The 26,506-nt window shown below is 43.6% G+C and overlaps 1 protein-coding gene across 1 annotated transcript in view; it reads right to left on the bottom strand.

Annotated features, from left to right (window-relative positions):
* Nucleotides 1–329: 329 nt before the first annotated feature.
* The window catches only part of Myo1b (myosin IB), a 164,962-nt gene continuing 138,785 nt past the window's right edge, over nt 330–26,506 (bottom strand). Inside the window, exons 18-31 of the mRNA XM_032901091.1 lie at nt 25,533–25,733; nt 23,623–23,716; nt 22,739–22,888; nt 20,332–20,400; nt 18,667–18,753; nt 18,330–18,416; nt 16,621–16,707; nt 13,720–13,794; nt 12,386–12,520; nt 10,164–10,270; nt 7,981–8,113; nt 7,148–7,300; nt 5,608–5,735; nt 330–2,127 (exon numbers count right to left, since the gene is read on the bottom strand). Of these exons, the coding sequence (XP_032756982.1) occupies nt 2,004–2,127; nt 5,608–5,735; nt 7,148–7,300; nt 7,981–8,113; nt 10,164–10,270; nt 12,386–12,520; nt 13,720–13,794; nt 16,621–16,707; nt 18,330–18,416; nt 18,667–18,753; nt 20,332–20,400; nt 22,739–22,888; nt 23,623–23,716; nt 25,533–25,733 (1,630 nt within the window). The 3' untranslated portion in view covers nt 330–2,003. The remainder of the gene's footprint in view (nt 2,128–5,607; nt 5,736–7,147; nt 7,301–7,980; nt 8,114–10,163; nt 10,271–12,385; nt 12,521–13,719; nt 13,795–16,620; nt 16,708–18,329; nt 18,417–18,666; nt 18,754–20,331; nt 20,401–22,738; nt 22,889–23,622; nt 23,717–25,532; nt 25,734–26,506) is intronic.

Raw genomic sequence — 26,506 nt, 5'->3', positions numbered from 1 at the left:
TGACGACTGAGTAGAAGACAGAATCACACACCCTCCTTTGAAGCAAGTGTATTACACAACACAGAAGCAACTGAAAGGCTAACTTTTGGAAACTGAGCAGACAGATGGTGGTTTGGCAAATGGACAGTTGGTAGCCTTTCGTACTGACCAGGGTTTTGAATGTTGTAAGTATATTTAGTTAACTGTTAAGTATATGCTTTCAAAATATCAGTGATTAGTCCTAAGTTTCCATTTACCTATAGCAGGAATTATGAATTTACCAACTTTAGGGACTGTAAAAAATTATTATATCCTCTTCCTGCACCAAGAAACACAAAGACTTCTGAGAATTTCTTTATCAGAATTTTTTTTTTAAGTACAAAAATCAAAAGAAAATCCCCAGAGAACTTTTTCATCAACTGATACTGGTACAAAAAGATTAGTGGAAACCTGTTAACACAGAGACCATATAATATATGAGTGGAAAACCTTTCTGTGACATGTTACTTTGACACTAACATGAAAATAGCTTGAGATACAAAAATACAGTTGCGATCCAGCAAATGGCATCAAATTAGAACAATTTTATTATTTAACATAATCCCAATGTATATACATTATCCTCCCAAATAAGAAAAAATTTAATTCCAGAGTTTAAAATGTGGTTTCCAAAATGAATCCTTATTGTAAATTTTGAAGAAAAAAAAAACCCTGAAAACTAATTCTAACGTTAAATTTTGATCTTTGACTAAAATACACACCTTATACCAATCAGCTCTCTCATACAAAAATGCATATTATAAATAAAACTTTCAAAAGTGATCTTGGATGTTTTATTGCACATCAAAGAGAAGATCTGCCAGTCGGAATGGCTCTCAGCCTTTTTATCATGCAGTTTCAAAAGCTACTGACTCTGGGTAGATACACTGAGGACATCTAGGCCACACTGGGTGGATACATTGAGGACATCTAGGCCACTCTGGGTGGATACACTGAGGACATCTAGGCCACTCTGGGTGGATACACTGAGGACATCTAGGTGACTCTGGGTGGATACAATGTGGACATCTATGTGACTCTGGGTGGATACACTGAGGACATCTAGGCCACTCTGGGTGGATACACTGAGGACATCTAGGCCAGTCTGGGTGGATACCCTGTGGACATCTATGTGACTCTGGGTGGATACCCTGTGGACATCTAGGTGACTCTGGGTGGATACCCTGTGGACATCTAGGGTCCTTACTCATGCTTCTCTGGACTAAAAACAAAGCATTCTATAGCCCTTCTTCAGTTTAGTTTTTCTAAAGTGAAAACAACTTCTGTTTTCTAACAGAAGGTGATTACAGGGGATCTGAACCAATAACTGTGTATGTCTAAATGTTGGTCATCTCTTTTTCATATATATATATATATATATATATATATATATGAAAACCTAGAGGAGTTTGACTCAGTCACCTATCTCCAATCCCCTCAGGACCACTGCTTCTCAGTGAGTGCACACACGACCAGGTCCCTGCTAGTGCCCTTTCATTAGCAGCCTCATTCGCCTCAACCTCTTCCGCCTTCTTAGCTGCTGCTTTCCCAGCACAAATCAGCCAGAAGGCAACAGCTTTAAAAACAGAAGTTTCCGAGTAAGTTCAGCACACTGCCCAGCAAAAATTAGGCATTCAATAAATATCTGATAACTGATTGTAAACCTCCCTCCTATGCTGACATGTACTAGTGATTTATGGGTAATATGTGGGTTTACGGTACACAAGCCTAGGTAACTAAGGAGAAGACACATATGCCATAGAAACAGACATGTTAATTTCTATAATCCTGCCCAGGACAGAATGTGGACTTAAGAATTAACTGTTCTGATAATTAAAACTCATTAGTCAAATACTTTTAATTTTACCGAAAGGACTCAGCTAGCCTTTGGTAATTCTGAAACATACAGTGAGCCCCAAATGAAACAAAGTAAAATTGCACTGTTACGAGGAAACGAGTCCGTGAGAACAGAGAGGAGGCCTCACTTAAGGGACAGCGACTTCAAGAAGTCTGTTGTTCTTCCGTTTGCAGGTTGGCACGTTCCCGTTCTTCTGGTTGCCTTGAATAAACTTCACACATACTTTGTCCTGTCTGAACTGTACCAGGAACCTAGAAGAGAACCAAACACACTCAGACACGCACAAAGGTGAAAGGCGGCAGGCCAGGGGGCACAGTAGCCCTCTCTTTCTCTAACAGACACCGACTGTAGCAGGTACTCATTAACTCTTTCCACCCCACGACTGATTGCATTTTGCTCCCACAGGTCATCAGCTAGCTCCAAGAGAAGGAAGCTTGCCATGGTCCAGCAGGGTAAGATGAGCTGACAGTAGTTACTTGGCGTTTCAGTGGGGACATCAAGTAACTCACTGCCACACTAACACGCTGTAATCTGCCTACCCCCATTTTTCATGGCCAAAACTTTAAAAGGGTCAAATGAAATGTTCGACAAATCAAACACATGAACTACCGAGGACAAATCTATTCACATCCTAATTAGCCATCAGGGATATTTCACCATGTTCCCCTGGGTGTGGGGGGCAAAGACAGCCTACACTACTGGTGAGTTTCCAAGTGACTTATCTGACAAGCATGCGGTTGGTAATACCAACATCCACAGAAAGAGCAAGGATTCACAGCTCCATGTATACATTAGTCCCAGTTAAAAGGCCATGTTTTATAAAGACTATGTCCCGGGGTGAAATGTGACACAGGCCTCTGATTCATACACTGCTTTATTTTTTTGTGTGTGTCCATGTGCGTGCTCGTGTGGGGGCACCACCATTCGTTGCTGGTTAGAATTCATCCCTGGGTGTGGTTGGGGCGCTACCCACCTAGCTCTTAGAGAAAATGTTTCTTCCTAGAACCCACAACTCCCTGGTTACGCTAAACTGGCTGAGCGATGATGCTCAGGGATTCACGCCTCCCCAGCACCAGGATTACGAGTGTGAACCATCCCAGCCATTCTACGTAGGTGCTGAGGACTGAACTCAGGGGTTGGTCCTTCTCAGCACTTTTCTGACTGAGGTAGGTCTCTAGCCCCTCACTGCTTTAAAAGGACAACAGCACTGACCTTTCAAATGGGTTCTTGCTTTTTCAACTCAAAGCACAGAGAAGAAAACTGCGACTCTACATTTTCCTCTCTGGGATATGTCTCCAGTATATTCTTATTCTTTTCTTTTTGAAAAGAGGTCTCACTGTGCAGCCTGGGATGGCCTGGACCTCACTGTGTTTATTCGGCTAGCCTTGAACTCCTAAAGTTACAAGACTGCGGTTAAAGGTGTGAGCCAATGTGCACGCTTGGCTACGTAGGTAACTGCACTTGTGTGCCTCAAAAAAGCTTTCAAATTTAAAACAGATTCAAACGTTGTATAAGTCTTACACTTTCTTCGAGCTCATAGGGTATGACTAAGATTCACTTGGGAAATAGTCATAGCTAAATATAGTTTATACATGAACTGCACTGTTCTTGGTCATTTACATGGATGTAGCTTTAAGATAACTGGGGAGAGGTTAACTACTATTATTCCTTTCCATTTCAAGAAGAGCAACTTGAGAAGCATTCTCCAGCCAATGAGAATATGGATGTATCATTTCGCAGTGTTGATAGCAGTCATAATTTCAAAAGTAAAAGGAGCATGGGTTTGTTACTGTCACAACTTCATGTTGAAGCACTCACATTCTGCAAGTTACCTTTAAGTGCAGTCTACACACAGGGTTGGCTGTTTGGGAATTTAAGGACTTGGAATTTTGACACAGTGGAGTCTCTGAGTGACTTCAACTCATTTCGACACCCATACCAATTAGCAGGTAAGAATCAGCCAATTTATTCACAAAGACCAGAGAAACCATTTTGCTAAAGCAACCACTTCCACTTCTGAAAAGGCTATGAGGAAGGGCATAGTCACTGATCTGCATTCTGTTCATGACACATGTGCTACACATCTGGCAATGGGCTGGGGTCAAGCTCTATGTAGGGCTGGAAATATAGGACGAGACAGTTCTGCCAGGCCCTGAGAAGTCTGTGTCAGTCTGAACTGCTCCATTAGGGAATTTCTAAGGCCTGCTTGGAAATTCCAGGGGCATGAAAAAGACTACCTAGAAACTCTTCTGCAGGCTTAGGGAAGGGACCCATGGGGGATATGAGAGGTTCCATCCACTGACCTATTTTCATCAGACCAACCATTAGGAAATACAACAGGAGAGGAGTTATTATAATGGTATCAAATAATTGTCTTTCATATGGCCACATTGTAAATCACTCAGAAGATTACTTAGTAAAAGCCAGTGACATCTACAATGTGGGCAGAGTAATTACACTAGCACTCCCAGGTGGGGACGGCCAATTGAGGGATCCTACTGTTGACCACAATTGAGAAACACAAACACACTGTTCCTGCATAGCCTCTGTGTGTATAGGAAGGAACCAGACTTCAGAAGCTCAGACAAATTCTATATTAAAGAGAGATTTCCAGGGTCTGGACTTCGGAGTGAACTATTCTTCCTATGACTATAAGGCCACTGCATCCAGGTGGTGAGGGGGTGGGGTGGATCAGAACGACCTTGAGTTTGCAGCGGTCCTTCTGCCTCTGTCCCACGAGTATAAGCAGGTAGGTGTCAACAGTCTTGCCTTGGAAAATTCTTAATTAAAAAAGAAAATCTTCTTGGGACATTAGTATCCAAAATTAAAATGTGGATGCAAAAATTTTAAAAGGGAGTAAATATCACATTTACACCAGTCTTAGCACTACTTACAAACTCTTTCAGTGTGATATACCTTTTCTACAACTCCAATTATCAAAATATGAAATGAAGGTTAGTCCCTGACTCAGAACCACTCCTGCTGCTCATAAAGCCTTTCCTCAGCAGCCATACACACAGCGACATAGCTGGGCCCCAAGAGGCAACCTACTCACACCTCCCCCATCTTTCCTCCCATCACACTCAGGATCTGACCACTCCTATCTTCTGCTCACACCCTAGGTTAAGCAACATCGCCTTGCCCTAGTCAGCCCCTCTGTTCTACCCTAGCCTCTCACTAGAGGTAGCTGCCCACACTGTATCCTTTAAAACCAGGTAAGGCCACGGCCGTGCTCAAATCCCCTCATGGTCTTTTCATCATTCTCAGCAGGAGCTCAACTCTACGTTTCACCAAGCTCTGCATAACTGGACTGCACTTTTCTCTCTGGCATCTTCTCCCACAGTCTCTCTGCTGTAGAATGCTCTTCTCTTCGGATCTACTGCCTGTCTGTGCTGTACAGCATCTTCCTGCATTGCTGTCTGGGTTGCTCTCTCAGCCAATTTATAGTTGAGAAGTCTCCCCAGTCTCTCTGTCAAAATAATACCCTACCTTTGCTTTCTTTTACTTTTCTACAAGCCCAAACCATGTCACCTGCTGATTCTTTTTCTTTTATATGTCTGTCTTGCTACTAAAGTATAAAGCACTGATCCTCGGCTTTGGTCAGTGTCACCTAGGGTGTATCCTTCATCAGCCATACTCTGCCACCTAAAACAGTTAGATGAGACTAGAGAACCAAATTGCAACAGTAGAGCTGAAAGTCCAAAAGTGTACTACACAAAACGTGGACGTACTCATCGGAAATCTCGATATTGAGCTTCTGTTTAGTTTGGCTAAGAGTCGTGCGATACAGCTTGGTTGCCATTTCAATCAGGTGGTCACTGCTGAAGAGAAAGTCACCTTTACTAGCTGCTTCTGAACCCTGCAAAGACAAGACAAGGGTTAGAAGGAGGATGGAAAGGTTTGCAGGTCCTGAGACACGGGAGCACATCCTCCCAGATGAGCAGTAAGGACAGACTGGTACTCCGACACAAGTCTGTTTGCTAGAGAGCTGCGTCTGCTGCAGACCCCCTGGATGAGAAGCCACACCGATACCTTTGTGGTGGGGTTGCACAATCAGTTTTGAAGAGCAACAACCCAACTTCTTTTTTTTTTTTTTTTCTTTTTTCTTTTTTTCGGAGCTGGGGACCGAACCCAGGGCCTTGCGCTTGCTAGGCAAGCGATCTACCACTGAGCCAAATCCCCAACCCCAACAACCCAACTTAACTCATTCTCGAAGCATAACGTTCCAAACCATTCAGGGATTTCGTTTTTTTTTTTTAAAAAAAGCAACAATAGGGACCAGTGAGATGGCTCAGTGGGTAGCTCTTGCCACAAAGCCTGACAGCCAGGGTTTGATCCCTGGGACTGCCGTGATGGAAAGAGAAAACTGACTTCCCACAAGTTGTCCTCTGACTCCTATCAATATACACACAATAAATAACCGTAAACAAAAAATAATTTAAAAATCAATCAATTTTTTTAAAAAATAGAAGTAACAACAAAAATATTTCAAATACCCAGGGAATCCTAACTTCGGCTGCAGCACAGGAACCGCTAGGGAACCTGGATCCAATAGAATTCTTCTGTGAACAGACAAGGCCACAGCCTGAGTGGCAGATGCTCACCCAGCTCCCAAGCTGGTTTTGTGTGTAAGGGGCTGAGAGCAGCTGTTGTATGATTTGGTTTCCATTTAGACTTAGAGCTATAGTGGGGTTGCCAGGCTAAGGTAAGCAAGCCTTTTCTATATAGACACTGATAGATGCTATCATTTATTTAGCACGGACAACTACATGACAATCATTCTGTTAAGCATTTGTGCATATTGTGCATAAAGCCTTCTATCAGTGCTATGAAGTAGATACGATTCCAAAGATGAGATTAATAAAGAGTTAGAAATAGCCTGGTTCCAGTCAAACATTTTAACCTTTCAATGTAAGCCAGTAAATATGCAGGTTAAGAAAAAAACCAGAGCACAATGTTCTACTTTAATTGTAGCCTTCGATAAACCACCAGTTAACAACGGACAAGAAAGATGACATCTGCAAATTGTCATACAGAAGAAAGACCAGAAAGACATAATTTCTATATATTTTCATCCATTATTTTCAGAAGTCAAGTGAGCAATGTGATAAAAGTGTAATTCAATTACTGGAAAAGAAGGCCTGGGATTTTAGATGTGGGCGAATAGAGCCAAACTTTACAAGTCAGTAGGAGTGTGAGAGTGTGAGTGGCAGGCCTAGTCAGGCAGACGCGTGAGGAAGCCTATCTGTCAAGTCACCGAGCGAAGCTTACCTCCTTGAGGTGGACTGCAAAGAAACCATCATTCTGTGAACTCATGGAGACCTTAGTCACATCCACCAGGGGGACCTCGGACTTGATCTGCCCAGACTTTTGGTCAGCAAGGAGAAGGTTATTGTTTGTTAAGAGGAAAATCCGAGATGTACTCTGAAACCAGAGAAAGAGAGAGAGAGAGAAAAGTATGGACCAATGGCCCAAAACACTCCAAAATGGCCCACAAGTGTAAACCTTTAGTTATTTCTAGAAATGTGTACGTTATTCTGCTGCCTTTCAGCAAGCACACCTATGTAAACTAAGACACACATAATGAAGTCTTAAAACTTTTTAGGTATGTGTGCATATGTATGTCTGCAATGCATGCACACGAACATGTGTGAGGCTGCGTGTCCACAGGGACACACATGTGAAGGTCAGAGGAGGATACTGGGTATATTCTGTCTTCCTCCACTTATTCCCTTGAGAGAGTCTCTCAGTGAACTGGGACCTCTGTTTCAGTCACGCTGTCGAGACAACAAGCCCCCAGGACCCACCCTCCAGTGTGGTGGTATAAGCAGCCACACCACAGCCCTGACTCTTAGGCTGAGGCTTGGGATTTTAACCCAGGTTGCTATCCTTCCGGCGCGGCTGCTTTTCATCCACTAAGCCATCTCTCACACATCTCTCATGCTCTCATATTTTCAATTTGTAAGAAATTCAGAGGACAGAAGTTTACATTTAAAGGTACGGAGCGATTCCTCCACAGTTTACTAGAATGAGAAATGCAAATTGTTTAATTCAGAAACAAGAGCAGGACTCTTCAGGCCACACAGGGGGGTTAGCATTTTTACCTTCCCATTAGCCCGGTTGATTTTGTTCACAACCTCAGCAATAATGATCTTCTCTTCAATGGCATCTTTGAGTTTCTTATATTTTGGGTTCTTGTTGATTTCCAAGTAAGCTCCTTGGAATGGCTGACCAACACTAAAGGAGATAAAAACTCTTGCACCTTAGAAATGGTTTCAAGCAGAGACACCCAGTGACAGAAGGAGATAAGTCAGGTCATCTTAAAAACAGTTTAAAAACTTCACGAACGTGACTTCAGTGTATTTACATGTTGCACAGGCACTGTATTAGACGTAAGTTAGAAATGAAGCCTTAACCTTAGGTGAAAAAGATTCTGACGCTGCCAGTGGAGCACATCACTCTGCCACAGGCGGAGTCAAGCATGTGGCTTTGTGAGCAGGAAAGGGCACTCTCATCTGTAACAGAAAGCTGACAGCTGCCCACACAGTGTGCACCAACACACGGAAACAGTGCAAGCCAACGAGAAAGGCCAACATCATCACCACCTTCTGCTTCAAAGACAAATGTCATTTTCTTACAGAGGGGAAGAAAGTCAATAACCTTTTTGGGAAGGAGGGATAGGGCTTGACACTCACATTAACCCCTCCCCCCCCATCTTGTACTTGATTTTCCCACAGAACTCTGGAGGCTCATGGCCACCTCAGTAGGATGTGCCTGGAAGTGACAGGCGCTCAGGCAGATCCAGAGCCATTTGCTTCTGCTGAGAGGTCACTTAAATGCAGTCTCCTAGGACGCCCTGTGACTCCCTCAGGGCACTGTTAAAAAGGCACCAAGAAAAAGATTGCGGGCCCTTGGGATTTACAACTTCGTTTTTTGAGTTCCTTTCTGGAAACTGAGCATGGGCGACTTGAAATGCTTGTAGTGTGGGTGGTCAGCTCTTTGCAGTTCCCAGGACGTTAGAGGCTGAAACCCCAGGCAATGCTGCTTCACAGCATGGGGAGGCAAATTCGTCCCTATCTCCCACGGGTGAAGTGAGTGGGCACCTTCTCCGAAAACTGACATAACTCCTCAGAAAGGATTTGGTTTGAAGTTAACTGTGTGTTCACAGTTAATCATGTTCTTAATAATAAAAAGTGCCAAGAGCCTAATTTTAGTCTGTTTCCTTAGTGATATATTCTATACGCTCCCCCGCCCCCTATATTTGGAGTCTTCTATGGGAAGTGTTTAAGAAGTCTGCTGTCTGATTTGGGGGTGTATAAAGATCAGCTTCTGAAGAAAGCACACAGCTTTGCCATTGGCTTCGTCTGCACAGAGTAGGCACGTTAGAGGATTTAGGATTTAGTCACTGTGTTTGACTTAAGCATTCAAAAAGCTAAAAGAAAGAACTATAATTCAAGATACCCAAACCCCAAGGGCCTGGCAACTCTGCTCATTTAATCCCCTTAAAAGTAGACTTTTCAAATGTGTATACGGATAGAAATGATAAATGCTCACGAAATATGATTTTTATTTTTAGATCTTTCTTTAGGCAAAGCTACAAGTCACTAAAGATACTGGTGTTAAACTACATAACCTACTTGTTTGTAAAGACCAGATGGAACAGGAATGTACGGGACAGATGAATGTAGGATGCCGGGTAATCCTTGCACATACCAAGTCCTTTGTCAAGGACCGGACTTGCTAAATTTGCAGCGTGTTTATTCCTTTCTTGAGTACATAGTGTCCAAAAAAGCCGAACTGAACTTCTGAACAGGCCACTGAGGTTATGACCAGCCATTTAGCAACCTAAGGACAGCATGGGCCCATGCTTACGTAACAAGCAGGGATAATGAACTGTCCGCCTCAGGCACTGACCTTACAAATGAGCTTCTGATCTGACTTGATATTGGCAGAAAGATCCCAACAGTGACTACTGTTCAATGCAAAAAGAGCCTTGAAGACAGGGTCCTCCATTAACAATCATTTTGCATGACATCCTATTTACTAAATGATTTAAGCTAAGGTCAACAGATCAAAACCAACGACTGTAATCCTTCCGCCTTGCACGGAAGCTGCTGCCCAGGGGTCAGGTGCACTTATAGGCGATGGCCTCTGAAGTCATTCACAAAACTAAGCATCAGTCATCCATTACTAGAATTAAAGTCCATTAGAAAAGATGCGGCCATATTTGAGGAAACAATTAATAAAGCACTGGCATTCCTGAGCAGGCACAACTCTATGTACGTACCTAGAAGGATATAAAGCCTTCTTGTCTTTGAAGAGTTCGCTGGCCTCCAGCTTCTCTTCATAAATGAGTTTCTGCTGGTCTGTGAATTGATCCCTGTATTTTTTACACTGTGAGACACAAGAGAAAACACACACAAAGAACCATTTACACAAACAAATTCGTACTTGCTTTTTTGGTTTGTTTTGCGCGGCTGGAAAGGGTCTTGCTGCAGAGCCATGGCTGTCCTGATATCCCCCCGCTGGCTTTGAACTCACAGAAATCTGCCCACCTCTGCCTCCCAAGTTCTGGGATTAAATCCGTTAAGACAATGTTAGGAACCATTTGTATTGCAGAATCTGGGATGGTTCCTCAAAATATAAGAGAACCTGAGTGGCCTGCGCCCAGGAAGTCTATATTCATTTTGCTACAATGTAAATCCCTAAGGCCCTCCACACCTGAGGCTGTCACTCCTGAACACAGCCTCACAGGAAACAGCACTGTATGGCACAACACAGCAATCCCATGCAGATCTACACAACCCTCTGACCTGGAAGTGTGCACTCTTAACCTTTTAATCCTACTATTTTCATTTTTAAAGGCTGGTAGTGGAGGGACATGTCTGGGGACAATTGAATCCCAGCACTAATCCCAGAGGCTAAGGCAGAAACTATGAGTTCAAGGCCTGCCTGGGCCACACACCAAATGTGAGGTCAGCCTGAGTGAGACCCCTGTCTCAGAAACAAACAAGCACAGACCTATGATAGTAGTCCTCCACTAAACTGCATTTATGATCTACAAGTATGCTATGGACGGTGTGAAAACTGATGCCTCTTTTTAAGTTGATTTTCATTTCATGTGCATTGGTGTTTGCCTGCATGTATGTGTGAGGGTGCTGGATCCCCTGGAACGGGAGTTACAGACAGTTGTGAGCTGTTATGTGGTTGAACGTGAGTCCTCTGGAAGATCAGTCAATGCTCTTATATGCTGAGCCATCTCTCCACTCCGAAAAACCAACGCATAAATTCCCTCCACTACCACTTTATACTGTGCAAGGGAACCTGGGAACCCCTCAACTCTGACTCTGAGGATAAAATGCAGGAGGACAGGGCTGACCAGAGGAGCCGGGACAGATTTTTCAAGGAACTGGATGACAGGTGGGGTAGTGCCTCCGCTGAAATTACTGTAGGAAGAAATGAGGGCATGATGGGTGCTCTCTCAAGGATAAGGCTCCCTTCAGGAGTGAACAGATCTCTCCCAGCTTCCACCCACAGGAGGAAAGGGTAAGCAGAGACAGGGCAGTGCCCTGCCTAACAGTAGTAACTTCTGCTCTTATGTTTGCAGATGGCTTCCACGTCAGACTCCAAGGGGAACCTGAGGAATCGAGAGGCTGTTAAATCTGCTACAGAACAGAACTTGGCATCCATGAATCATACTACTCAGTAAAAATGTCATTCTTACATGTGACCCCAGGAGAGAACTGTCTGGGATATACAGCCACTAGTCATAACCACAAGTCTTTCTAATACTCATTTGTAACATCTGATAACCATGTATATTCAACATTCCATATAACTAAGTTATTCAAAGAAAGTCTTGCTCAAAGAAAGCAGAGGCAACACCACTAAGGCCCACACTTCCCCAGGAAGGTTATCAGCAATGGTATCTGTTCCCCACTGCACCTGAGTTCCCTCAGCTCCACATACACCAAAGCTCTGTTCACATAAGAACCTCATAATACGAAAATATAAGGCAAGATATAACAGATTTTTCAGCTTCCCCTAAGTTAGGACAGAGGAAGTTTTGTCCTTGAGGGACTGCAATGCTCGCCTTCTGGCCTGAAGTGTGTATGTTAACACATGTATTAGTGTATGTGTTTAATAAATCTGGTAAGATAAATGCATTCTAATTAGTAGGATTTAACTACCTTGTCTGAAGATCTTCAAAAGTAATGATCTCTATCTCCTGCAGAGTTCCCTCAGACAGAGAGGGAAACAAGAGAACCCCCAACTACCTGAACCACCTGGAAGGTCAAAGAAAAGCAAGCCAACTGCATCAGGGATTGCCTCAGCTCCTCCAGGAGCTCTCACAGAAAGCCAAGTACAGCGGGAGGCTATGCCAAGGCAGAGACCACAGACAAGCCATGTCAAGGTGACAGATGTATTAAGATCTGACTTTATATGGCAGCCTACCAACACTTAAACCAAGAGTAAGCTCGGAAAAAAGTGAACCATCGCATAGTTTACCCTCCACAAGTGGAAGATCCTTTTTAGCTCCTTGTGAGTCGAATCCAAGAATAGGTAAGGTCTTGATGGCCAGTTTTTATCTATTGGTGACAAGGAAGGCATTTTATTTTTCATTTCCAACAAGTATTTTTGCACCTGTATTGGGGTTGACAGAAAACATTCAATGAGGAAAATACACCAGAAAGATAGTGTGATACACATTTGTGATCAACCAGAACAGTCGTTAAAAGAACTGATTAGTTTTAGTCAATAAAATTGTGTGTCTCCTTTGACTCTTTCATACCTTCTAGGGGATATGTGCGCCCCCAAACAGTTATCAAGAAAGACGACTACAGGTACAATTACTCCCATCATCAGGGGTTAACACCCACACCACAGTAGAGCTGCTCTGCTCAGCAGGGAGCCTCTCACAGGACGTAGCTACTTACACTTGCATTATAGGGGACTCTAAACAGCAAGTCCCTCAGTCGCAGTGGTGTGTAAGCTACATGTGGATAGTGGTCATGATCTAAAGTCACAGAATATATTTGTCGTTGTAGAAAGTTTTGGATGAGCCATACTACAGAACAAAAACGGTCCCTGACTTGAGATATTTCAACTTGGGGATTTCTGACTCTATGATGGTGGGAGAGCAATGTGTACTCAATAGAAACCACACTTGGCATGTGTGCGTGCATCAGTGGGTGCAGGGCAGATGGGCACAGGACTCAGCTGGCCAAACCACCAGGACTGGACCATGTGGCTAAACTGTGATCTCAGTAGGTTAGGTACGGTAAATGCGCTCTTGGCACAGGTCCTCTCAATGTATGATGTGGCTTCCTGGGACACAACTCTATCAAGTAAGTGTCAAAGGTTCTAACGTGGGCAAGGCACTGACTGGAAAAGCCTTACATGGTCAAAGAAGACCCACAGAAGTTACTCATTCATGTTACAAATAAGCAGGAGAACTCGCTGACTGTACGGCTACCTCAGAAGGCAGCTGCAGCCACATTTGCTCCCTGCCATCTCGCTCTCAGCAACGCATCTGTCAATCTCACCCTCCAGATAGAGTCTACAGCATTTTAACAGAGAAAGAACCTACTTTTCCTCATTTCATTTTCCCAGTTTTCTATGTCAAATAAAATAAGCATTTTATCAACTGTATCAATCACAGACTCCTAACTATTCTCACACAGCTCTATTTGAACTTGGAGAAGACACAAAAGGCTACTAAAGTCTTTTTAAAGCTATGATTTATGCGTATTTTAAAAAGGTCACCTTTTATTGAGGTGGTACTATTCAGTGGTTAATCTAATAGTGTTAATTAGCCACATACATAGTAGTTATTGACTTACAATTCTTTGAAGTGTAAACTCATAGATTTTCTTTCCAGCATTTGCTCTAAAGAATTTCCTGTACTCCCTGCGTACCTTTAAAAGGAAGCAGACCAATGGTTAGAACAAGGCTGGCGGGTGCTCATAATGACATAATTCTTTACAAATCAAAGCATAGAGAACACACACATCTACAAATGTCCTTTCTGGGTTGAGAAAACTGATGGCTGCGTACTTAGATGGTGGCAATTACGGCAGAGAAAAACCAAACCGTGAACTGATACACTAAATCCTACTGGTTCTTACACGGCTTCACGTTGGCCTAAACTCCTCACCGGAATAGCTGCAAATCTGTCAATTAGAGCACGTTTCGTAAAACATCATGTAAGGTGGTTTCTCCTTCAGATGTTTTTTGGCAGACTATCTGAAGAACTAGATTGAAATTTCCAAAAATCCTGCCTAAAACCGCTGGTGATTTTACTGGTGCACGACAGACGTGAATGCAGCTAAAAATAAGAAACTTAGAAGCTTTTAGGCTATCACTATCTTCCTTCGGACCACATCAAACTTTATACTTAATGAGCGCTTAAGACATCCTGCCACTTTAAATATAAACTTTCCCGAAACTAATGTCATAATCTACTTCAGATATTAATGTCTAATGACAGAATTAATGAGTGATGGTTAAAGCTGATACTGTGGTACTAAAGCTCAGGGGGACACACAAAATATTTATTATCATCTACATACGAACGGGAGTTAGAAATCAGCAAAATATTAGCCTCTCTATGTATCTCGATGTTCTACATCTTTTTCTCCAGCTTCCTGGTTTTCTGGGCTTAAATGCATGTGCTTAAAATACGTGTAGAGTGGAAGTCTGAGCAATAGAAGCTATGAGCCAAATTCAGTCTGCAGCTAAACATTTCACACATGTGTTTTTAAATTCATAACTTCACACCACACTTTAGGTTGCGGGCTTCTGTTAAAACGTTCTAAGCTGCAGTAACAGGGACGCCCCGTTTCTACAGGACAGTGAACAGCAGTGGTTTTCCATGAAGAGATCTGCAGGTTCCACGCTGGACACCCAATCGGTCCTAAGCAGCCTGCTGTCTTCCTCTTCTGTGCTACCTGCCTGCCTGAAGTGTTTGAACCCCAGACCGTGCTATACAACATAGAATATCTAAAGTTTACAGTTGGACATATACACTATACAGGCAGTCCTCTCTTTAAATCCATGTTCTAGCTGCCATTTCTCTTTCAGCCATGGAGTTTTTAGATTTATAAGCATTTCAGACCTCCAGCTTATAAGGGTCAAGGGGCACAGAGGGGAAAGGCAAGTTGAAGAGAGGCCTGCTACATGGGAGCACCCCCTTGAGGCAGTGCGGAAGCCATGCTATGCAGCTGAACCTCATTGTACCTGAGCTCTGTCAGTACGACTTCTGATATTCCACAGGACAGATGGCTGCTCCCCCAAATAAAGCTACATACGGTAAAAACCTGGCACCGCCACATTCTTCTCACAATGGGGACCTTGCTGAGGACTAGGACTAGGAATCCTAAAAGGGTCCGGTTGTACTTATTAATGCAAGCAAATCAAACCATTTCAAAGGATAAAAGTACTACTCACATCAGTATAACTTGTTTCCATGACAAAGGGACAAATTTAGTATAATCTTAAACTTCTAAAAAGCTTAAATCTCTTTCATAATAATAGTAATGGAAACATGATGAGGTGCTTCTGTCTCATTAGAAACCAAGGGGGAGGGGGGTTGAGTGACGGTTAGAGCAAGCCTGGTTAATTCTGTAGAAATAGCATTCACCTTGTCCACGGCTACTGCACACTTCCAGTGGAAAAATAGTTTGAAAGCATACACTCAGAAACCCAGAGATCAGGATGGGGAGTTCGATACTGCCTGCTTCCTTGCAAATATAAAAACTATGATGCAAATTTAGACACAAATAAAATGGGAAATGTTTTGTTTTGCTCGGCTTCCAAACAGAGCATGTAAAGGTGGTATTTAGAATTTGTCAAATAGAACATCCGTTAAATGCATGCTGAAGTTACTTCTGAATTATCTCATGAATACTCAGAGTAATCAAAGGACAATTAATTAAACGTTTTCAGGAGGAACTTTCAGGGGGAAATGGAGATTATTGAGAGCAATATTCAGGGATGTTTCTGAAGGGTGCTAAGATGCAGAATCAATAACTTCTTAGCTCATTCTCAAATATTTAGATCAAGAGTTAATGTTACTGGACTAAATCAGAATACTAAAGAGGAGTGGTATGGAAAGGACCCCGATCACCTCCGAGGGTGATGGGATGTCTCACTGTGTTAGTTAATTCTGATCAGTTAGACCAGATCCTTCTATTGCCTGCAGGTTTTCAGTGCTTGCAGTCAAATCTCCTTATTTACTCTAGCACCTGCGTTTATCGCACGGTCTTTGAACCTTAGAGTTCTTTGAACTTCATGATCTCCGTCATCGCATTTACTCTGATCTGTGCTGAGCCATGATCACTTGGAAGAAAGCTCCACTCGAGCCCTCAGTGAGACAGGACAGGCAGACAGATGGGAACAGAGCTTGCCACCCTGACGCAAGCCACTGAGGATGGAAGATCAGTTTCCAGCTCAAGGACTGCGCTCTGCCTCATGATGTAAAGGCCATAAATAAACCAAAACTCAGAAAACACGTCTTGGATAAAATATACTGCATCACACTCATTAAAGAGATTAAAATCACATTAAGATGAGAAAAATCAGTGTGTATGTTTTTTGGCTTTTTTTTTTCTTAACATGAAACAAGATTAGTCAAGATGACATCTCGTAAGACCGCAGACAGCAGGAAGCGCCTCCAGTTTTCTCGGGTTAGTAGGTGCGAGGCTTTATGTTCACCAGGGCAGGAGAAGTCATGAAGAAAGTACCTTCAGTCCAAGCCAGTAAGCCCAAATGACAGCAACTGCATGCTTACGCCTAGCCTCCTCCTTCAAGCGTTTCAATTCCCTTCGTGCCTAGAACGTTTTAGATAGTCAATAAGAGACAGCCCAATGCAGACTGCACAAATGAGAGAAAAGATCCCCCCACCAAAACAGGAGAGCCACTATCGGAGCAGGACCGCAGCACAGCAGAGGAACAGAGTACACTCATTTCAACCCAAGGATCCGGTGCCACATTTCCTCAAAGCCCTTGAGATATGCTCTCTCTAGACTTGACTTTGCTATGAAGCTCTCTGATAGTCTTCATTTGGATGAATTAAAAAAAAAAAAAAACCCAACTGTGTGAATGAGAATTTTGAAAACTGCAAAAAGTAATAAAACAAACAAAAGAGTAAAACTAAACAAAAACACAGAGGTCCCTTCCCGGTGTGAGCTAGAAGCAGCATGGAAAATTGAAGGGGCAAACCCAGCTCAGTGGCAGACTGCTTAGCTAACATTCAGAAGGCCCTGGGATCAAGCCCTCACACCGCCCAAAATAAATACATTTTGACCAGGATCCCAAATAGTATGTAACACACTAAAAAGTGAAATCAGGCAAAAAATAATAGTACTGACAGGTTAACAAGATGCCTCAGGGGAAGCCAATCTCAGGTACACTGCTGCACAAGACAGAGATAGGCGCTAACTTTTGGACCTTCCATTCCTGAGACTGGGGTAACGACAGGACTGCCATGACTACTGGGTCACTTCCCTAAATCGGCTAAGGCACTGGGTTGGTTTTTATAGACTTTGGAAAAAACACAAATGAACAATTTTGGTCAGTCTTAGGGAACCTTTTAATGGAGCCCACAAAGTGGACGTCTTCTCACAAGATGGGCTTGCAATGCTGACAGTGTAGGCATTAGTAAAAACAGCGGACTCCGTAGAGTTCCATGTCCCCAACTGGGGTACACCTTTTAAGCAAAGATGACTTTTGATTTTCTAATTAGAAAATCTCTTGTTCCGTGGGGGTGTGTGAAATGTGAAATGCCCACAGAGCCCAGAGTCTGCCAGGGTCAGTGAGTTCCACGGGGCCTTTGTTTCTGAAATCAAACAGCAACGCTGAAATTCCTGGGATTCCTCCCTGGTAAGTATGGCTAGCTCCACAGGAACACAGATTTCTGTGAAATCACGGATGATCCTTCCCTGTACACGTGACACCGCTTGGCTTACAGTAACCAACAGATGCCACATGGGGCCTGAAACGCGGTTTCATTCAGGGATTAATTCTTGTAAAGCATGCGTAACTGGCATTATTTTGTCAACACACTGTATAAACGGATTCGAACCCCAATACGAACATTCTCCACATGCCCCCCCCCTGCATACAACTATCCCTAAAATCTGGCCAGCATTCAAGAGTGGGGAGAGTGGGCACTCACCATGCAAATTAACTTAGAGAATTAAAAAAACAAAAACAAAACAAACAAACAAAAACAACCTATGCTAGAGCCTTATTAGTGAGGTTAGTTTTCGCTCGTCGCATGCCAAAGCTTCCACGGCATACTACATCTAGCATTCCCGTTTCATTAATTTGGCTGCTAGATCATGCACGGAGGTGACTACCAACTGCAGTCATTCATCCCGGCTAGGCTAGAGGCCAGGGCTGGCTCCTGCAGGATTCCCGGGCTCGGTGATGGGACGTGGGCATCAAGTACCTTCGATCCAAGCCAGAAAGCCCAAATAACTGCAATAGCGTGCTTATTCCTAGCCTCGTCCTTCAGCCGTCTCAGCTCCTTTCGCGCCTGTGGTGCGTTTGAAAAGGAGTTACAGAAAGAGTTAAGGCAGGAAAGGTTGCTGCTGCTGCTGCTGCTCAATGGAGACAGAAGAGGAGACACCAGTCACCACCGATGCTAAGTGCAAAAGCATGTGCTGCCACCCACACCGGAACGCCGCAAAGGGCAAGAGGCAGATGTGCTCAGTAGCTCAAGCGAGGATCTTCGGCTCTGCGGTTACTCCCCCACTGAACTACCCTCCTCAGGGCCTCTGGCCTACCTGGGTGCCGTGCCAGTACGCTGCGATGGTGGTGGCTGCCTCCTTGCAGCGTTTCTGATGCTTCAGCTCCCGCAGGATTTTTCTTGCCTATGGTAGAGAAATCATCCTCATGTACCCATCTCTCTCTCTCTCTCTCTCTCTCTCTCTCTCTCTCTCTTTCTCTCTCTCTCTCTGTGTGTGTGTGTGTGTGTGTTTGTGTGTGTGTATGCGCGCGCGCATTTCATGAAATTAAATTAATGGTGGGTATAAAATAATTTCCAAAGAGGTTTCAGTGCAAATGCACATGGCCCAGTGAAGCCACTGAGACAAGCAGTGCATGCTGGGAGACACTGGCATGGCAGGGTGACCTCACTAGAGGGAAGGTGTCCTCCCACCATGGATGGGACACGCTAGGGAAGAATATGGCCACGGCAAGGCAGGCTGCCACTCATAGGAGGTAGAGAACCGTTTTCAGATGATGGCCAGAGTTCTATAAGGTTCTCCAAAAGTCCACTGAATCTCTTTGTTCATTCTGTCGGAAGTCGCTGTGGCTATCCTTTCAAATCAAAAGATTTTTGTTTCTTATCCAAACCAGTGATGCCTTTTCAGTTGTTGCGCAAGCTACTAGTGGCACCTGACTCGGGAATAAACTTGGGGTCCTGGCCTGGGGGTCTCTAGCCTGTAAACCGACTAGTCCCAGAGCCTAGGAACCCGGTCAGGGAAGAGCCTACAGGCAGATGGCCACACTAACTTGGATAAGCCTTTAATCTGGGCAAGGTCTATACCAAGGCCAATCAATGAAGCTAGATTTGTAGCCCAGCCTGTATCCTTTCAAGAAGCTATAGACTGACCACAACCTGAAATTATCCCTCTTGGATCTAGAACATTCTAGGAAAGCAGTCAGAGTAATCCTGGAGTAGGACTGGAGGGAGGGCTCTGAGGTCAGTAAAATTTTCTGCAAAGAGTAAGATAGTGAGGCTCTCTCTCTGTCTCTGTCTCTGTCTCTCTCTGTGTGTATCAATGAGGAGTCAGGAAATGAACACGGTCCCGTCTTTATGTATGGATATTAAAATACATAGTTCATATACTTTTCACATGCTTTGAACTCTTTTCTGCTTTTTGTTTACGATGGTTCAAAATATAAAAACCACTCTTGGCTTGCAGGTTGTATAAGTCAGAACACTGACCCTTGAACCAAGCCTTAGTTGGAAGGATCTGGAACCAATGTAGCAAGTGTGACTACCCCCTTTTCTCCTAGGAGAGCTCTAGCTAGAGCCAGGAGCATCCAGTCATTATGGGGAGGCTGCTAGGGGTCATCACTGGAAAGATGTGTGGCTAAGAGCCACAGGACTCAGGCAGTGGCTGTAAGACAGCTTTCTAGACAATAGCTTCTCTCAAAACCACTGGGCCTGAGGATATTGAGATTATATACAGTGTTATTTCAGGGACGACTTCCTGCTTAGAGAACAAAGGCTTGAAAAAAACATAAAGCTGATTAGAAGGAAGCAGCCAAGACATGGTCACCAGGGTTCCCTGCTTGGCCCCATAATATTTACTCTTCCCATGAGGCCGTTTACAGAACAGGTGGAGATGAGGAAGCTTCCCCTGCAGAGTGAGCCTGAAGACTTCACCCTTTATGAAGAACCCCAGCTCCCACATAAACAAAGCACACTTACTGAAACTCACCTTCCAGCCCCGGATGTAAGACTGAATCACCAGGGCTGAACTCTTTATCTGCTGATACCGCTTTTGTTGCTGCAGGATAAAGGGAGGCTGTGAATAGTCAGGCTAGAGAAGGGGATCTGTTCACTCTGAGTGGTGGATGCCTGATCACCCACAATCCTAGAAACTGAAAGGTTAGACAGTCCGACATTATTACAGTAAGTCTGTTCCACATGAAGAATGCTGTTCCACTCTTACCAACGACTGTTCACTGCTTGACGCTGTGAGGCAGCCTTCCCTACACTACCCACCACCAACAGAGCATTCTGAGTTGACCCACATTGCTTTGCGCCTACTTTTTGAGAGGAGCCTCTTCTTGGCGCCATTTTCCACCAAGCGTCTCACTGGGCCAGCCTACCTCTAACCTTCAGGTCACCTTTAGACTTGCTATGCTTACTCTGCTTCAAGTGGGGACATCAGGGTAATTTTCAGCAAGCCCCATACAGAATCCTGAGAATGCGTGGGTCTCACTCCAACCTCACCCATGAGGGTAGGCTGGATCAAAGTCAACACCGTGAAAGGCACTCAACTACACTTTGGCTCAACAAGCTCCACGTCCACTGGCCTTGCAGTAGAGTTGATGACACCCGAAGACAATGAAGCTGCTAGAACGCTCCCAAGAAAACGGTGCCCTTCCAATTTTTTGGTTTGGAATGAACGTTGGGGTTCAGATGGGCTACTCTGAGGAAAATGCGAAGACTTTCAAAAACACTCAGGTCAGGTTGTTAATCTTTCCCTGTGAAGCATGAGTGCTGGTTCCTATTCTCTCATGATATCTTCCGAGAGCCTAGGCTTCATCTGGATCATCACAAGTAGTGGACGGAGGTGGGCAATACAGATTTTGGCTTGAAAAATCTGAGCTTCCGGAAAAGCTGAGTAAGCCAAGGAGAGCAAACCAGTAAGCAGCACCCTTCCATGGCCTCCGCATAATCTCCTGCCTCTAAGCTCCTGCCCTGTGTGAGTTCCTGTCCTGGCTCCCTTCAGTGATGAACTTGGAATGTGGAGCTAAGTAAACCCTTCCCACCCGAGCTGCTTTGGTTACGCGTTGATCACAACAACAATAACCCTAACTAGACAGATACCTATTTTCCCTTGCTAAAGGTAAACTTGATCAAGTCAGACACCGGACTGTGGGTCCACTTTGCTACTCTTTGAGCACAGTAGTTACTTCAAAGCTGTTTGTAGAATTTAAGACAGATTAATTCAGGATGCATTCAAGCTTGAGTTTTCTTAATGACTCCAAAATAAGCAGTGATACAGATTCTTTCTTGAAGATGGGTTATTTGTTGGTCCTCCCTTTCTGGGGCAAACAGAAAAGAGCATCATGAATGTACAAGGTTAAGAAAGTGCTGCTGTGTGCTCAGAGAGTCCATAGCCACCAGGCAGAATGATTACAGCCTGCTGTGTCTTAGCTGAATGGACATGAGTGTAGTTAGTCTAAGACTTGGACTGTGGCTGTGATCTTCCTAACTGGAACAAGCAATCAAAGACCTGACTAAAAGACTTCAAGCGTCATCATGTCCCCAAATTTGGTAATTCTATTATGTATTTCACAAAACTATAGATTTTATCTTAATTTTTGTCTTACAGAAAAAATGTCTCCTTAGAAGCGGAGGGAAGAATGCACTAAATAAGCCCTGGCTGCAAATTTAAAACATTTTTTACCTTTGCAGAGAAGAAGCATAGAGTGGAAACATTGATAAGCTATGCTCTTTTTTATCACTGCAATTCATTTGCAAGAAACACAACCTAAATAAATTTACATGATGGTGGATGAGGTCCTTCTCAGACCTGTGGGATGGATACCCCCACAAAGCGGTCAACCAACTGATACACTTCCGAAAAGAAGCTCTGTATTAACTAAGCAAATATACTTTATTGACTCCTTCTCCACAGTAGGGCCAGATATCTGAGGACTAGTGAAAATCCGATCCTCTAGCTGGAAGAGATTTCTAAAAGAGATTTCCGGCACTCTGGAACTCCTCCGTCTTCAGTCCTGCTCAATGAATGTAGCCGGCCAGCCTTTTTAAAGAACTGATCCCATCATAGTGAAAGGATATGACACAGTCTCCTCAAACTGATGACAACACCAGAGATAGAATTCCTGCTACATGCTTTCTGGAGATCAGTGCCAAGCAGTCTGAAACACTAAACCCACGCTCTGGAAATGATTAGGCTCAAACCCATGCTCGGCCAATGACAGCAGCGGGCAGGGTACCCAGCAGCTCAGGGCGTGTTCTCTCATGTTAAAAAAGGAGTAACAACCATTTCCAGAGGTTGTTGGGAAATTTTGGCTACGTAAAAATTACAAACGCAATAAGCACATAGAGAATGTTGAGAAGTTAGCCTCAGGTTGTAACAACAGACTCACCGCGTATCTCCTGTACCAGGCGGCAATCACGACTTGGCTTCTTTTCATGAGCAGAAAATGTGTACGACATTTCCATCCTCGATAAATCTTCTGAATGAGAGTGGCCAGGTCCTCCAGCCGCTGCTTCCTTAGGTCTTCTAATTGGAATAACTAATATAAAACAATAGACAGGCTTAGTCAAAGTCCTCCAAACCTAATGGCGTACATGAAAGGAATTTGCAGGATGTTGAAATTAGCTACTTGAATGATATATGCTATAGATCACTGGTGCAGGGGGAAAATACTTTGACAGATCCATAGAAGATCCAGTTCACTCTGGAGTTCAGATTTTCCAGGAAATCACTATTCCTAATCGGTCCACAGAGGGTCAGAAATGCGTGCTCTGTGAAGAGACACGTCAGCCTTTTTTTCTTCAACAACCTAAGTATTTCTTAAACTCTCTAAATGTCCATTATCACTAAATCATTTGTGATATTAATTATACTTTATGCCTACCACTTTATACAAAGACTCCCAGAGACTCTAAGGAGGTCCATGAATTTGATACACTTTGAAAACTGTTTCCTCCCATGTTTTCCCAGCACCTATGGAGCTGTAATTCTAAAAACCACTGTGTAACTTAGATGCTACAAACACTGACGGGTCCTTTCAGTTGCTACAAGTTATAAATCAGGGAGGTTTAGTGAAGGTTTGATATGATAGTCTTGTCTTCATTTCTTAAGTTTTGTACCATCTATCAGACAGCTTCAGTGTTATATAAATACCATCTCTTACTTGATCCAGCTCTAAGACACTTCAGATAAAAGAATATGGCCTTGACTGTGGTGCCTCAGAAACCAGGCCCCATGCATGGGATTCAAGTTCAGAGTGTAAAGATTACATACTGTCCTTGGGTTTCGGATGAATATCTTGGATCTACCGAAGGAGTACTCTTCCACGGGAATCTCTAGCTCATTAAACAGAACTTCCACACCAGACCTAAAAGAGTAAAACAAAACCCAAAACAGTGCTTTTCCCGAGTTACAAAAATGACTTGACCCAATATCATATCATATCGTATTATATCATATCATAATAACAGTAATGGAAACATAATGAGGTGATTCTGTCATATCATGCCATATCATATCTTATGTTCTCATTAACACACAAATAAGCTACATTAAAAAAATGACGTTTGGGGTGTGTGTGCATGTGCGTAGGTCAGGGACAACTCATAGGAAGCAATAGATTCTCCTTCCTCCATGGGGGTCCTTAGGTGGTCAGGCCCTGCAGCACTTTACCTGATGACCCATCTCTCTAGTCCCAACACTGCCACATTGTTTAGAGTCACTACTCTTCTAGCAATCATCGTCTTCCGCCAAAGGATTTAGGATTTGCTTCCCCAAACTAACCCCAAAGACTGTAAAAGCAAGTCTAGGTTCAGAACTATCTACTAAGAAATACAGGTATTTCTTGATTTCATTAGCAATACAAAACAAGTCAATTAATGTATCAGTGGGGGCCAGGAATGGCATATGTGTGTGTGCATCGTTGATTGGTCGGTGCCTCTGCAGACAAGACGCAGTGGATGTCCTAGAACACGAATTACAGATGCTGTGACTTTCCATGCAGATGTTGAGAACCTAACCCAGGTGCTCCTAACTACTGAGCCATCTCTTCAGGCCTCTCCTGAAACATTTAATATTCCTCCCATTCTTCAGAGGCTGAGCACAGCCCAAAACAGTGTTAAATGTCAGACCCATGACATGCTACAGAACACGAGCTTTGTGCGGCAGGAACAAGGCCTTGACCTTGCTTTTCAACATCAGTTTCTAAAACTAGCCTGGCTCCACCAACCTGTGGACTGGCTACCAGACAGGGAATAAACAGTGCTCCTTGTGACAGCATATTTAGCACAATATCCTAGAAATTAACGGTGTGTAGAAACAATACCCCGGGTCTACATTAGACATCAGACTACACTTCCCTCTTCTCCATAGCTCAGGCTGTCTGTCTGTCTAATTACTGCTCAATCTCCTGAGAACAGCCAGGTCCAGCTAAGAATGTACATGTAACCTTGACACAACAAGATGAAAGTCCCCGAGTGCCCACCTCACCCATGAAGCAGGCATGCTGGCCCTCCGGCAGTACTCACACTTGTACAGCCCCCCCATAACCAGCAATTCTGTCTGCTAAGAGTAGAGGTTTCTCACAGGCCTGACTTCTCTCCTGTCACAGCCGCTGTCCAGCACACTCGTTCTCTGCATGTGGACAGCTCACGAGCAAAAAGCAATCTCTGAAGAGAAAGCTTGCAGTGCCCAGTATTCTGCTCGGGACTAGGGATCAGGAAAGACTCGTGGCTAAGCCATACTCTCTAGGCCAGCTTAACAAGCATCGTGCAGATACTGAACCCTACCTACTTCTCAAGTCTACAGATGGACACAAGAGCCAAGACCTTTATTTACCTCACATCCTCCTGTTCTCTCTAGGAACAAATCTCAGCAGACAGCTGAGAATGGCGATTCAAGAGATCTCTAAACATCTATAACCTACAGAGTTCACATATTAGCTATCAATTCACCATGTGTATATCTCAAACATTTATAGTCATTCAAGTTCCAAGTGTGGATTTCACATGTTCCACTTCACTGTCAAAGAAAACCAACACCTCCATAGCAAGGTGAGGATTATCTGCAATGGTATCCTAAGGAAAGCACATACCCAACTTTATCTACAGGCAAAACCAAATCAAAATACAACACTACTTGGATACCAAGTTGCCAATGATCGCAACAGCCAGAGAGTCCCCTACCTTGCTGGTCCCTTCCAGTGAGGCCATGTTTGTTTGCAAAGCATCTTGTATCTTTCCAGACAAGGTTCATAGGCCTGCCTGAAGGCATAGCCTGCCCGTCTCACTCGAACGTTCTCCAGAAGACCCAGGTACCGGATCTGATGGCACACGAGACTCTCACTGAAAATGTGAGCGGCCTTTTTATCGTTCGGCTTGATGCACCTAAAACGTTTCAAGTATTTTAGGTTTTAAACTCTGCCAGTGAATCTTACCCCAATCACTTCACAGTAGTCACTTACTATTCTTGGAAAACCAAATCATTTCTAATTATTTCAAACCATTTCACAGTACACTCCCAATAAATACAATATTGTATATGCTGTAATAAAAAAAACATTTACGAGATTCAACGGCATTGATAATTTTTTGCTATTAGTGCAGAGCTCTTACACTGAAAGTCCTTACATAGAAATAAATGCCAGACTTGTGGAAGTCATTATTAGATCTGGATCACATAGCAGCTATTCCCATCCTGACTGATTCTACTATTAAACAGCCATGGTTTGTGGTTATACAACTGCTAAGTGATCTCTCTCAACACCCACTGAACACAAATTAAATCTTACCTGGTTCTGTCCTGATGTTTTTATATTTTTCCTTTAACCACTTAAATCTACTCTATGAATTAATTAAACAAGGGCAACAGACAAATAAATGGGAAAGTCTACCAAGTCTCTTAGACATACACTGAATTGGTTATTGATAAAGAGACCGAGGACAGTGAGTGGTAAGAGTTTAGCCTTATGTCTGAAATTAGGCTGCCAAGATTCTATTAGCAAGCCTATGAGGACCACCGCACGACCTTGGGGAACACATAAAAACCAGACAACAAAGAACTCCCTAAGGTGATGGTGCATGTTTTACATCTCAACCCAGGTGATGCTGCCAAGGTAAACACCACGATTATAAAGTAATCAAACTGTTCACCTCAAATC

This window comes from Rattus rattus, chromosome 4, assembly GCF_011064425.1.
Source record: "Rattus rattus isolate New Zealand chromosome 4, Rrattus_CSIRO_v1, whole genome shotgun sequence".
In the NCBI taxonomy this organism is placed as follows: Eukaryota; Metazoa; Chordata; class Mammalia; order Rodentia; family Muridae; genus Rattus; species Rattus rattus.
Note: the sequence above shows the minus strand (reverse complement) of the source record. Positions and strands in the feature narration are given on the sequence as shown.